This window comes from Meleagris gallopavo, chromosome 16 (assembly GCF_905368555.1).
Source record: "Meleagris gallopavo chromosome 16, MGAL_WU_HG_1.1, whole genome shotgun sequence".
Taxonomy (NCBI): Eukaryota; Metazoa; Chordata; class Aves; order Galliformes; family Phasianidae; genus Meleagris; species Meleagris gallopavo.
In genome coordinates, this window is record NC_139419.1 from 1,185,465 (window position 1) to 1,199,859 (window position 14,395).

A 14,395-nucleotide genomic window follows, 5' to 3' on the forward strand; every position below is an offset into this window, starting at 1 on the left:
TCATTTATGATTTTCATAGAACAGCTTAGGAAATGGAAAGAATAAGGGAGTGTGTCTCATAATGATCGGTTTCTTCTAATATTCTGCTTGTATTTTCTCCACAGAAGCTTTGTAAGATGGGAATGTGAAGAACATCTGAAGTCTGTTAACAGAATCCTCTTGCTGCAGTATCCCGAGGTGTTGTGGCTGGTAACTTCTGTAGCCAGGTAGTTATCTCCTGGTAACTGGTTCATGAGCTGTTCCCCCCTTATTTTCTGATACAAAGTCCCTGAAGAGATACTTAGTTGGATTTGAATTCAGTTTGGTGGCAGATCTCCAGCTAGCAGCCAGGAGACTGCTAGAAATAGATGATGTGGATAAAGACTCTGTTCATCTCTCTGATTTATTCTGCAAACATTAAGAAGGATGCTGAACAGCGTACATAATTTCAATTATCATTGCTGGTGCATTGCTCTGCAGTTTTGCTGGGGTTTTCATACAAATGAAGTCGGTCTTTTTTGATTGGAATATGTTCTCAATGACACAATGTGCAAGATGAGAAGACAGATTTGCTTGTTAATTACTTCTTTGAGATCACTGCTGGTGGCATGCAGAATGCTACAACAAATGTCTGTTAGCGTGGTTAGTGTGGGCTCCTGTTCTGCTCTCAGACTAAGCAGACAAAAGCAGTTTGTCTACATTTTTAAAACCATGAACATTCAGAGAAATTACTGTATTTTTCAAAGAGGCATAGAGAAACTAAAGGTAACTTCATAAGTTCCCTGGGGCAAGGCATTAAAACTTAGGTACTTACTGGCAGAAATTGAACATCTAGTGGTTGTGAGGATTTCACTGGGCAGGTAGGTGCTTACTTCCATTACAGTAAAACATGAACTTGTAAGTCATATCTAAAAAGGTGTAGGCTTAACTGAACTTTAGAGCCTTTGAGATTGCTAGAATGCTATTTCCACTGAACATCTGACAGTGATGCATGAAACAAAACCAAAGTATCAGAAAACGAGAGTCCTGTCTGCCATCTGAAGTGATCTGAATGCTGCCATGAATGTGCCAAGGGCACCTTAAAAAATGTGGCACATCTTCAAATTCAGTTGGAAGTTTCCCTGAGATTGTGTTAGTGACTTGGCTTACCTGTAGGAGTGTGTTAGCAGAGTTCTGTGTCGGATCTGCTGAGTTCCAGACCTGCATCCTGAACACAACAGATTTCTGTTACCGAGAGTCCAGCTGCATTTTACATACATATTAAATTTCAAGTATGAGTTACAACAGTTGTGCATCGAAGATCGCTAGCAGCTAGCATGCAAATGCTGTATCTAAAGAGATTAAAGCCCTTCTGATGGCAGTGGAAACTGTCAAAGTTAAATTAAAAATTAAAAATCCATTCTGTGGCTGCAGAGATGCCGGGCTGCCTGACAGCCCCAGAGCCAGGGAGTTTAAACTGCAGCAGTATCTATTTGCTCTCCTGTGCTTCTGCCTTTACCCCAGTCAGCTTCTGTACCACAGTGAAATATGGCCACTGTGCCTATGAGATGTTGGGCCTGAATGTAAGGAAAGAGAAACAACATTCAGCTGTTTTTTTAACCTCTCTGATTAGCAGATATTCAATTTACTTATTCCTTAGCTTGTAATATATTAAGATGACAGGTCTTCTCCTTTTTTTTTTTTTGTATGCTTTATGATAATGTACTGCTGCATATTAGTCACTCAAAATGAAGATTTGATGTGGCCTTCAGCAGTTAAAAAACAAACAAACAAACAAAAAAACCACGAAAAAAACCCCCACTGGCTATGATGACAAGGGAATGTTTTCATAAATTAATACCTGCACTACATGTAGGTGTCCCAGACAGTAAGTGAGGAGCAGTAGGTGATCGGGGTGGTGCTGAGAGCATGAAATACCATGGGAAAAATCGTGGGGCTGCTGAAGGTGAGGAGGGGCTGCATCTGTGTGCCTGCCCACCCTGCCTCCACACTCACCATCTCAGCTCACTGATGTTCCTGAATCTCTGTTGTGGTTCTTTCCATTTTACTGTCCTTGTCTGCCAACGTGAAAGCAGTGTTGTAATAAAGGATAAAACTTCTCATAAGCAATTTACTGCCATGTACTGTACAGACCTCTGGAAATCAGTTGTGTATTGCTTGCTGCTGTTTGAGTTACTTCTCAGATTGCCTAAATTAGAGATTAGGACAATCTCTGATTAAACAGCCTGTATGCTGCTTGAAACTCAAAAGGAGCAATGCCTTTATTAGTTAAGCATTGAGCCAAAATCTTTGCTTGGCGACACCTCTATGTGAGATGAGTTTAAAAATCTGGACCAGGAATACGAAGTTTCAGTTGAAGTGCAGTGAGGCCTTTTTCACAGGGAGCCATCCCAGTTCATGCTACAGAGCAGGGAATCAACCCCTGTAAAAGCACTGGGTACTGCTGGCCTACGATAGGATAATGGGCCTTAAGGAAAGGGGAACCGGCATTATGCACTACTTTTGTTAAGATATTTATTACTGTTTCGTGTGATACTTGAGAAATGGGTTACAACGAGATGCAGGTGTGACTGAATGATCGTACAGGTAGAACAAAAAATGTGGTACACAATTGCATGTAGGTTTTAATATTTCTTAGAGTTGTGTGGGCTGGCAGGACGCTGTGTTGGCAGGAGGGGTGTTCCCTGGTACGTGTATGGTCCTCAGCAGCATCCCAGTGCTTTAGCTGGTGCAGAGCTGTTAGAGCCTGAGCCGGGCAGGCAGCCGCGCTGCACGGAGCTGTGATGTTTGCTTTGCAGACAGAAGGAGTTCAGGCAGAAATTGGAGCCTCCGGTCGCCTGTAACACATCCTCTGTATTCTCTCCCTCTGAGTAAGCCATGTGAGCCGCATCTCTCCCTGCTGTGACTTATTGGCTGCCGTCAGCTCTGAGTAATGCAGCTTCCACGCAGGGCGTTGCTGGAGGGTGTGAGCAGACCAGCTGGGCTGCAGGGAGCGAGTGTGGTACCTGTGGCTGACGTGCAGCTCTGCAGGCTCTGTAACATCCAGTAATTCACACGGGCACCTGGGTTGTTATGACATATTATTCCTCGGTTTTATTAATCGCTAATCAAGTAATATATAGTAATTATTTGCTCCGTGGTAAAATGTCCTCAGTGTCCATCTGTAAACTTGCTCCAAGTGAGAAATTGTACCCGGGGGCGGCCAGAGCGCAGCCCGTGTGTGCTGCCCTGCCGGGGCGGAGTGCTACGTCCTTGGGTGGGCAGAAATTGAAAATAATTACGCTCCAAACTATTAGATGCCACGAACGATAGAGCGAAGCCCACGGCGCTCTGACGGTCCTCCACGGAGATTTCTGACGCTCCTTCTTGGAACGCCCCAGTCCCTTTTTCCCCCCGTTGCGAGAGCCGAGCGCCGCTCCGCTCCGACCGGCGTCGCGCCTCTGCTCCGTGCCAGCGCCGGCCGGCAGCTCGGCGGTGCTCGGCGCTCCCGGCGCCCCGCTGGGCTCGTGGCGGGCGGTGGGCGCTCGGTGCCCCCTCTCAGCCGCGGCCCCGGGACCGGGCGGCGTCAGCGGAGGCCGCAGCCAACCGGCGCGAGCCCCCGCGCGCCCGCCCCGCCTATAAGAGCCGCGGGCCGGCGGCGGCGCGAGAGCCGCGCGAGGAGCGCGAGGGGAGGGGGCGGGCGGCTCCCGGCTCCCGGCAGCGCGGCGGGATCGGCCGCCGTCCCCGTCCCGCCGTCGCCGCCCCGCCGTCGCTCCGCGCGGCCGCCGGGATGCTGCCCGTAGTCGCCGGACTGCTGCTCGCCGTGGCCGCCGGCGGCCGAGGGGCGGCGGGGGAGCGCGAGAGCCCTCCGGGCAGCCGCTTCGTCTGCACCTCGCTGCCGTTGGACGCCGCCGGCGCCGGCTGCCCGCTGCCCCCTGTGCCCGCGCAGGGCGGCTCGCCGGCCCCCGAGGAGGAGCTGAAGGCCACCGTGCTGCAGCTGCGGGAGACGGTCCTGCAGCAGAAGGAGACCATCGGCAGCCAGCGGGAGGCCATCCGCGAGCTCACCGGCAAGCTGAGCCGCTGCGAGGTGACCGACGGCAAGGGGCCGTGGAAGAAGGAGAAGGGCAAGGACACGATGGGCGACCTGCCGCGGGACCCGGCGCAGGTCATCGACCAGCTGAGCCGCACCATGCAGACCCTGAAGGACCGTCTGGAGAGCCTGGAGGTACGGCCGGCCGGCTGCCCCGCTCGGCTCCCAGCTCTCCTCCCGGCCGGGGCGCTGCGCGGGGCTCGGCTTCTCGGTGCCGCTCTGAGGGCTGCTCCGCCAGCGCGTGGCTCCGCTGTGCGGGGATGGGGCACGGTTTTCCTGCCTCGGTTCCCGTGCTCGCGTCTAAACCTCTTCTTTTGGGGATGTGACTCGATGGGGATCGAGGTGCGGTGACGGGGGCACTGCCGGGGCTGGCGTGGAGACGGGGTGATGTATTTAGGGCTGACGTTGGATAGAAAGAACGCGCCCCGTGCCCCTGACTGAAATAGGGAACTCCTTCCCAACTCCGGAGGGTTGCCGAGTGCCTCCGGGCAGCGGCTGGGTGGTGCGTGTGGAAATAATCGATAGGGAGATTCCCCACGGGAGCGGCGCTGGGCGCTGCGCTCCTCCGGCCGTCCTCCAGGGAGGGGTTCGCCGATGCCCGGGAGGATGGAGAGCTGCTTTGGCGTTACTCTGTGAGGTGTGAGCGGCGGACTGTTTGTCACGTGCAGTTCGGAGCGATGTGGTTGTGTAACAACCTTCTGGTATCGCTGCCGGCTTCTCGGGGCGCCTCGTGCTGCCGTTGTGTTCTTAGGGCTGCAGAAGGGAAACACCGCTGGAGTAGGAGGCAGTGGAGCTGTAGGCTTCCTTGTATCCGAGATCCCAGCCCTATTTAACTAGATTTTCTTCGTTGTGGTTTAGATAATTCTTTCACTCTTAGTATCTATAACTGGTCTAAAGAGCATCCGATTCCATACTCTGCAAACTGAAACCGAGGAAACTTGAGTACTTCAACTTTTTAGTTTAAATAATAGTTTTTCTATATGGCAACATTATTTGCAATAAGAAAAGGAAAAACTGAACTAATGTGCCATGTATACCCATATTAATGGAAGTGCATCAGACCTGCCCTCCTACATTGATTTCACTTAACTTGAAGGTACGAGGGGGCTCCTTCATATGAAATGCAGGAAACCTCTTACAAAAGTGCCTTTCTGTTTCAGGACGTGTTTTGCTACAGTGCTGATGAAAGCACTGAACTTGACAAGTGCTAAAAAGCAGTGCCTCTTTTGTGCTTGCTGGAGAGCTCAGTGATCCTGCCTTCCCCTCCTTGAGTCAGAAACGTATCCACATTTAACTTTCTCTTTTAGAAATGATGATGTTTTTTCCTTCTTTCCCCTGAAGCACCAACTCCGAGCCAACGTGTCGTATGCAGCGCTGCCCAATGACCTGCGGGAGATGCTCCAGCGGAGGCTTGGAGACCTGGAACGCCAGCTGCTGAGCAAGGTGGCTGAGCTTGAGGATGAAAAATCTTTGCTTCATAATGAGACATCGGCCCATCGGCAGAAGACAGAGACAGCCTTGAATGCTTTGCTAGAAAGGGTGTCTGAATTAGAAAAAGGTAATCTGCACAGAATCCAGACTCTTCTCCATGCTGATTTACTTTGCCTTCTCTCCCCATCTAGTAAGCTGCTGTAAATGTGTTCCCTGAGGGAAGGACAGCTGCCTTCTGGTTAAGGTGCTGGACTAGGTGTTAGGTGCTAATGCTTAGATTCCATTCTTTCTTCTATCCTAGGCTTCCTGCTTGTGAGGCCTCTGCATGGCTTTGGTTTTCTGTCTCTTACCTTGACAATTCTCAGTGTTTGTGAGACAGATGCATATTAAGGAGATGAGTGAAAACTGGAAGTAGTACGATATCGGTGTGATAAATACTGGGGTCACACCAAGTGCACATTTACGAACTACCTTTCTTTATTGGGGAATTGTGCTAATGTAGCCCATACAACTGCCTTTCATGTAATAAATGGCATCTTTTCCAGAACCATTTCCTGTTGCTTTTTGAAGTATTGCTGCTGGGATAAAGTCTCTAATTTTATTGCTGGTTATGCCACTGAGTAACAGCAAGTACTTGAATTGTGTCCTGTTCCCAAGTAGCCCTTGGAGTTTACAGTAGATTATACACGGTGCCACTGGAGGACACTCTCTTAATCCCAGTCATTTTGATGATACTTAAATTAATTATTGCTGAGACTTGTACAGTTGAATAGAATTCATTCATTTGAATTACAGATACCCATAGAAATGAGCTGAAGATCAGAACTATTTTTCTGTTTAAGAGTGGGCAGTACCAGTAGGTATCACTGTCCATTCTTTACAAGATTTTTCCAAGGTAAATGGCTCTCTGCTTGAAAACAGCCCAATGGACATGCTTTGAAAATGATGTGAACACGTGTATCTCATTACTTTAAAAATGAAGGCTAAGAGTCAGTTTTTTAATACTGTATTATTGTTTTTAAATAAAAGTGTGGAAGGAAAGAGGAAGAGGAGTTCCTCTACTGACCGTCATTTGATGCTTTCCCTAGAGCTGAAGTAAGGCCTACACTGTAACTAATATACTGGAGAACTGGTAGTCTGTCAGTGTCTTATGTGGCAAGTATTGCTAGTCTGTCTCTGAAAGATGTGACTCATATCAGTAAGTCATCAGAAAGAGAGATGTAGCAGTGGGAGAACAAGGATGTGTAATTTATTTTGGTTAAAAATAGCCCCTTCCCAGCTCTGTGTTTTGTGTGTGGAGGAGAAGGCTGTCTTCTGCAAGCCTCCAGGGAAGTTGGGGCCAGAACCAAAGCACAAGTTTGCTTCTGGTTGTGTAATTTGCTGTCTGTTACATTGCAGTTTGCTTAGCTCTTCTGTGCCTTTGGCTCCTCAGTCAAACCAAAGTGAGGGTAATAACGATCTAAGAACTTCATCAATCTGTAGACTGCACGAAGTCAATGTTTATTGTGATCTGACATCTCCTAAAAATAGGATTTCTCCTGTGCTTTTATTGTAAATGACATACTCTTTAGCATCTGTTCCAGTCGGCTAACGAGCGTGCCATAAGCTCCTGGCTGCCCTGAAGTGAGGTAAATGGAGAAGTACCGACCTTCTCAGGTGGCTGCATGAACTTTGGGTTTCTGTTGTAATTGTGACAGAAGTCGTGCGTATCGGTGGGGCAGAGGAGCTTGAGGTTCACACGGCTACCATGATTACCAAAGTCTTCTGGTCATTTCTTTACCTGTTGTTTGTTGCTACTGCAGTACGTGATGCGATAAAAAGAAGGGCTGAGGGGAGGAATGGTCCTGCAACTGATGGTGCCTGGCCTTAACTGTGGTGTGCAGTGCTGCTGGAAACGTGGACAAGTCACTTGCTGTGTTTTAAATCTAAACCCCTCTAAAATGGAATGACTGTTTGTTGTCCTTGTTCAAAATTAATTGAGATTCTTTAGGGCAAGGACTGTCTTTCACTGTGCCTGTTCATCTTGGTTATACTTTTATTCTTTACCAACCTATTATTGCTTCCTTTAGCTCTTCCAGACAGTGACTAATGCTCTCAATGGAGTACATTTTCTATTATACGTGAGACAGGCTGTGCCATCCTAGTGGAGATTGCTGAACGTTGGCCCTAAGACCCTGTTTTTATTTGCTTATAAATTTGGAATATCTGTAAGTTCCTCAAGAAAGAGCTCTTTCTTCTTCCATCTACTCTTTGTGAAAAAATACAGTCACAACACTTCCACTTCTGAGAATGGGTACTGATAGAGTGCCGACAGTTTAAAAATTTCATATAAAAATTGTGGCAACCTTTTGTGGCAGCAGCTCTTCATTTGGATGGGAGTGAAAATTTGGCAGGGGATGTCGTTTGTTTCAGGAATGTGGGTAAATGATGGGGTGGGGATAAGAACAAGTAGCTAAAAGGTTGAAGTTGATGCTCTTCTGCAGAACTGTAGTGTTTTATTTAGTGACACAATTTGGGATATCTCTCTTCTCATGAATATATCTAAATCTAAAACATTACTTGCAGGTAGCTACGTCAATGTCCCGCAGTTCTCAACTTTCTGTCACGTTTTTCTCTGGGTCACTTTCAACTTCAGCCTTATATTTTGGTTCAGATCTCCAGAACAGGTTTTGTCTCTGGGGTGGAAATCTGTCCTACTGAACGTAACTCTACTTTATGGAATGTGTTAATTCTTGTTACTTCAGACTGGCCATCCAGAATGGGAGCTTCAACCTGTTATCTCAGCCAGCTACCTGCAGAATGGGGATACTGCTGCTGGCTCCCTGTGTGGGAGTATTAGGAAAAGAGGCTTCCTTTGTGAAATGCTGTGATGCTTTAGTAATGAGCGTACCAGAGATTCCTTGTTTAGTAGCAATAAATATCTTTTAAAACAGTTTGAACTGTGTGAAATAAGAAGGCCTCTAGCCGTGAGCTGAGTGATGAAGAAAGAAAAATATTTAATAGCTTCTCATTAGTTGTGTGCCACCCAATATTTTGCTCTGAGCAAGCAGGAAAAATAAGCTAAGTAATTAGCACGTTGTATATAAAATCTAGTTGTATTTTAACTGCGCTGTAGAATCAACATTTGCTAATACTCCTTCAATATATTTTTGTGTACCCTCTCTAAAGTGAGTAAGATTAAAGATTCTCAGTAGAAATTATATTTTTTCCTAACTTTAATTACATATATGTTGTTTTGTCTTGCGTTAAAGGTTTTTCCTCCTCAATGTCATTCTAGGTAACAGTGCGTTTAAATCACCTGATGAGTTCAAAGTGTCCCTTCCTCTTCGCACCAACTACTTGTATGGGAAGATCAAGAAGACTCTGCCAGAGCTGTATGCTTTCACTGTATGTTTATGGCTGAGATCGAGTGCTTCTCCTGGAATTGGCACTCCGTTCTCATATGCTGTTCCTGGTCAAGCTAATGAAATTGTCCTCATAGAGTGGGGGAATAATCCAATTGAACTGCTAATTAACGATAAGGTGAGAATCAATTAGCTCCTTTATTCATCTGTGTGCTCAGAATAACACTTGGTGTTTCTAAGCCTGAACCCTTGGTACCTCTCAGAACTCCTTGGCTCCCTGTGAGGCAGCCAGCTCTAGAGCTGTGCCTGCTTTTCTGTTGCTGCCCATCTGTCGTGAACAGAAGTACACTCAACAAAGTCAAATGGTGCACGTCTTTGTGCACTGCGGGGGCATGACAGAGAGGTGTGCACCTCTGGAGTTACCAGCAGGTCTTGGCTTCTTGTGTTTGTAACCCTCTGTTTGCTTTTAAGGAGCAGAAGCAGTATTTGAAGCCACACTACTATGCCACCTGTGAGATCTAAGCCAACTGCAGTATTTTTATCTTTATAACCCTACAAGTTCAGTTATGCTAAGACTACGCTGGCAGAAAGCAGAGAACAAAAGGCACATCATTGTTGCTGGTTTTATTAAGTTTAGTGACTGAACATCAGTTTAAATGCAACTTTTCAAGACTTTGTCTTTATACAGAAAGTGACAATTAATTGAGCACTCCCTTTTCCCTCACTCTCAGCTTGGGTTAGTCACAAAGTGTAACTGCTGGTAGCAGAGTGACGGGGTTGGAATCCCTGTGAGTGCGATGAGATTCTCAACTTTGCCCAGGCTGCACTGTAGCACAACTTGCCTTCAGGCACCATCCCTTGTTTTCTTTGGCCCGTTAGGTTTCCTAGTAACTCACTGCTCTCCAAGGGATTGGGTGTTTACAGATTTACAGGGCAACCCGGCTGGTTCAGTCATGTGGCTACTTAAGGACTTGTAACAGGCCCACCATCCTCCCAGATCAATACAAATAAAAGCAGAGTGTTTGTGATGGCTGCTGGAAGAGAAGGAGATGTGAGCATGCTCGTCTTACCAATTTTTTCTTATGTTGGTTGCACTAATGTTCTGCTGTGTTTTTCTCTCTCCCACATCACAGCTGCTTTGTAGCCCACTGCATTTGTGTCTTTGACTTGTAGGTTTTTAGCTCAAAGTCCTAAGGGAGCATAGTCCCTGCATAATAGCTTCCGTGAGCTCTACTGGAAGCACTCCACTCTGTAAGTCACAGTTTTTACTGCAGATGGTGCAGACAAACCTTAGACCTGAAGAGAAACTTAACGTGTGAGCACTGGGTGGAAATTTAGGGTTAAGCAGTGAGATTTAAGTAAATTTCTGAAGACAAAACTGCTGGGACAAAGTAGGAGAATATGAATTAGCATCTGCTCCTGACATTTATGCCTGTGCAGATGGTAGATAGATACTGGCCTTTTAGAAATGTTGTGCTTGAACTGACAGACTTGGTTTGCAGCATTCAGTATTCTTTAGGACTATTACTGTTATTATTTTTGTAGGTTGCCCAGCTTCCTCTCTTCATTAGTGATGGAAAATGGCATCATATCTGTATAACATGGACAACAAGAGATGGAATGTGGGAGGCTTTTCAGGACGGAGAGAAGCTTGGCACTGGAGAGAATCTTGCCCCTTGGCACCCAATTAAACCTGGAGGTGTCTTGATCCTGGGTCAGGAGCAGGTATGTGAGTGGCTGAGTTCCACTGGTTGTGTGGTTTGTTTAAAAAAACAACAACAAAAAAACAACAAAAACAAACAAACAAACAAAAAAAAGAAAAACAAAGAAAAAAAGCCCAATTAAAATAAGGAAAATTAAGACTCTCCAGACATATAGTTGTGAGGAAAAACCGTTAAATGATTGGTCTTATTGTATATATATTGTGCTATCTAAAAGATGAAAAGAAAGAAACTTCGTATAATCACACTAAAGTTTTGTTTCATTTATTAAATATTCAGAATATTCATGTTGGAAATCATTTCTACTCTTAATGCTACAGAGTGCAGCTGAATAATGCCATAATGAAGTTCTTCCAGCTAGATTGCTGACAGCTATCAATGTAGCCACTGAAGTTACAGAAAATAGCAGTTAAAAAGGAGCTTTCTGAAGCAGATCATGCTTGCTTCAATTTTTTATTTTTTTTTATTTTTTAATTGAAGCCAAATTGGCCATCCCCTTAACAGATTGATATTTTTGTTTATTTTTCTCTCCCCTCCACCACCTCATTATCCAAGAATAGTCGGAATGTTAGTCCTAGAGCCTCAGATTAGACAAAGGAATGAGCAGGAAGGAATGGGGATGAGCAGACCAGCGACAGTGGGAACTGGAGAGCATGTGGGCTTATCAGGATCTTTTACAGATGCACTTTCTAGGGAGAATTCCCTCTAGGCTGAATTGTATGGCTTTTAGGTACGTAACATACCATATCTTGACAATAGTGGAATTCATGACTAATTTAGAAGTTCATGTCTACTTTAAAGACGAGTCTGAAGTCAGAGTTTTGAATTCTACATTCTACATATATTTGGTTTCTCATTAAAGGTGTAAGTAAATAACTCTCCAAATGCAAATGCTAAGAAAACTTAGATATTGGTATTGCCAACAGAACACAGTTAGGAAATTGAGGATGAGTCATTTCTGAATGTGGAAAAAAGCAAAGGATTTTTAATCTTTCATATAGTTAACATCTCTTTAATCTATTGCCCATGAATTCACGGCTCTGTTATCTTCACATTTTTCTCTATTTTTTGGATTGTTATGTGTTACATTGATTTGTAATACATATCAGAAAATATTATTTCTCCAGGATTTTGAAGTTCACAGCTGGGCAAGACAGTGAAGAATTAATTTTGTCCTGGTGCTGAGTTCAGTGGATCTTTATCCATGACATAAGTGACAGAATGGTAAATTCAGAATCCTAACACACTTGACATAGCAGATGCTCCAACTTACTATTAAATGGCTGGCAACCTTTCTGTAACTCTTTTACCACTTTCCTGTGCAGTGCTTGGCCTTCTCCTGTGCCGTCAGTTTTCTGTTAGTGTGATTACACAGTATGATTTTGGTCTTCAAGTTGAGCAAACAAACACTTCAGGCTTGTGCAGTAACAGTTGGAGTTACTCACGTGGTTCAGCCGGCAGAAGCCTCTGTATCCAGACCCAGAGATCCCATCTTGCGGTCCCTGTGGACAACTGACGAAGTGCTGCAGTTACAGTTTAATCTCTAACTGTAAAGCTTTGAGTGTAGCTCTTGCTGAAGCTTTCTTGTGCCAAGCTTGCAAAATGGATCCTAAGTCAGACTTGGTGAAGCGTAGCTCTAACTACAAATGACTGTTGTACCATTGTGTGCTGATATGCAGTTACTACTGTTTGCTTTGAATAAATCTAAACCATTTCAGACTGGGGCTTTTAACTGTTTCAGAGAATAACATCTTGTTCACAGTGGACCTTCCAGAAGCTTGAAGGTGCTCTTCAGTGCAATTCTTCCTTCTAGCAGGGTGGCAGTGGGTGGGAGGGTCTGCAAGTTTGGTGGGAAAAAAAATACTGAAATAACCTTCTCGTCTAATCCTAATTCTTGTGTGCCTAAAGGACACAGTTGGAGGAAGATTTGATGCAACTCAAGCCTTCGTTGGGGAGATGAGCCAGTTCAATATATGGGACAGGGTATTAAAAGCTGAAGACATCATGAATATTGCTAACTGCTCTACCAACATGCCTGGCAACATCATCCCCTGGGTTGATAACAACGTGGATGTGTTTGGAGGTGCAACTAAGTGGCCTGTGGAGACATGTGAAGAGCGCCTGCTAGATTTGTAGCTGCAAGCGTTTCCCACCAAGTGCCCCCTTTTAGTAGGACAATCTCCTGTGCGATATAAAGCACTGATTTTTCTCTCTGCCCTTCCGTAACTCCTCAAAAATAGAAAATAAAGAAATTGAATAAATGGCCTCAGTGCAAAAATGAATAAATAAAATAACAAAAAGCTGCTAGTTCTGGGGCACTGAGCCTGACAATGGAAGAAGCACTCGTTGGTTAGAGCAGCCCTTCCTTCCCCGCGGCCCAATCCAAAAACATGCTTTGGGCTGAGCTGCCTTTGGCTCAGGCCCTGTACAGGGCATCAGTTCTCCTGGCAGGGCTGGGGAGCAGCCTTGCTCAGGTTCACTTTGGTACTCCTTTTGGTAATATGAGGTCTGACAAAGCACTGAGATTAACAGGCTAAACGGGAGCCCTTCCTTCCAGTCTATTGTCTCCCCTTTGAATCGAAGCCATTCTTTTTTAGCCCTTTTTAAAGAAATCACCTAATCCTTATATTTCAGTGATTATGTGCAACTGTGAGTAGAGCAGAACAGCCATCGTCTGAGTGCAACAGTCTTGCTTCTTAATTCTCGGATCAGAAATCTTTATTTTGTGATAAGGAGGCGATGTTATCTGACAAATGCAGTTCTCATTCAATGTGAAGATAGGCTGTGGCCAGCGGAGCTCCGTGGAAGCAGAGAAGCTGTAGGTGGGGCTCTGTCCCAAAGCCTCTTTCCCTGGCCAGGATCCCAGGAGAGATGGTTGGATGAAGGATTGCGTTTGTATTTTCTGTAGGTGAATGTACTGAATTTACAGTGACCTGGCCTGTAAACTTTTCTCTATTGTTTCTCTTGCTTTATTCCTTGTCTTTTTTCTTTTTTTTTTTTAAATATACAAGCTGTGAATAAGTGAATTTCTGTTCTGTTTTGCTTTGAAAGGCCTTTTTATGAGCAAGTGCCAAAGTTCAGTTTCTGCTTGCTAAGAATCACTATATATTTTTCCAACATAAGTCTTCTGTGCTGTTTTCTATGTTATTATAACGGTCCTATGTAAAATGTGCTGGTTTTTCAATTCTTGCTGACTGTCTCTTCTGTAAGCACTGGGCTGAATGCAATATCTTTTAATTTTCTCTAAATATTTTGCAAACAGTGTTGCTATTTCCTTGGCATCGATGTGACTACTTAGTTTGTGGCTCGCAGATAGCAAACGCACTGTACTGGGAAAGAGTGAATACTTTTGTTATTTAAAAGAAAAATAATTTAAAAGGGTGGGGGAATTTATATAGCTAAATATCATATTTTATTTTTCATATGTTTGAATTGTAAGAATAAGATGGTGATGGTCCCATTTGTAGGCTGAAGTTACATATTTCCATTAATATGTAGTATGCTGTTCTTAAAAAAAAAAAAACAACAAAAACCAAACCAACTTTTAATTAAAATGCAATGTAAAATGAGTCTCTTAATTACTGTGGAGTCACATAAGTCACTAAACGTTCTTTCTCATTATTGCTGTGGGTTCTGCTAATATTTCTGGAGGCTGCTAACAGCACAGACCTTTTCTGAGGTTACCTGAATTCTCAACGTGTCCTAAGTCACAGTCTTGGCCAAAAGGAGCTGCTGGAGCTGGAAGCCTGGGTGTGGTGTCACAGCCCTGTGCCTGCTGGCTGCTGCTGAGGTTGGGGATGGTGTGGCACAGTGGGTGGTGGCCGTTACAGTGGGAGGGATGGTATGGAAGT

At 44.9% G+C, this 14,395-nt stretch overlaps 1 protein-coding gene across 3 annotated transcripts; it reads left to right on the forward strand.

The window, feature by feature from the left end:
* Positions 1–3,579: 3,579 nt before the first annotated feature.
* On the forward strand, positions 3,580–14,114 carry NPTX2 (neuronal pentraxin 2). Of its 3 annotated transcripts, XR_014886755.1 has the most exons (6): positions 3,608–4,183; positions 5,390–5,606; positions 8,757–9,001; positions 10,369–10,548; positions 11,672–11,768; positions 12,453–12,599. XR_014886755.1 is itself a non-coding variant. In XM_010719855.4 (5 exons), the coding sequence occupies exons 1-5, from the start codon at positions 3,749–3,751 to the stop codon at positions 12,678–12,680; spliced, it is 1,305 nt and encodes a 434-aa protein (XP_010718157.2). In that variant the 5' UTR covers positions 3,580–3,748; the 3' UTR covers positions 12,681–14,114. The 3 variants fall into 3 exon arrangements, 2 of the variants coding, with proteins under 2 accessions (XP_010718157.2, XP_085093505.1); XM_010719855.4 differs by lacking the exon at positions 11,672–11,768 and having other exon boundaries at positions 3,580–4,183; positions 12,453–14,114; XM_085237379.1 differs by lacking the exon at positions 12,453–12,599 and having other exon boundaries at positions 11,672–12,261.
* Positions 14,115–14,395: the final 281 nt, after the last annotated feature.

What these genes read in the sequence shown, in the direction of transcription:
- NPTX2 (XM_010719855.4), top strand. Translation starts at nt 3,749, where the DNA reads ATGCTGCCCGTAGTCGCCGGACTGCTGCTCGCCGTGGCCGCCGGCGGC. An exon ending in GGTGTCTGAATTAGAAAAAG is followed by an intron (nt 5,607 to 8,756) that starts GTAATCTGCACA and finishes ATGTCATTCTAG; the next exon opens with GTAACAGTGCGTTTAAATCA. An exon ending in TGATCCTGGGTCAGGAGCAG is followed by an intron (nt 10,549 to 12,452) that starts GTATGTGAGTGG and finishes GTGTGCCTAAAG; the next exon opens with GACACAGTTGGAGGAAGATT.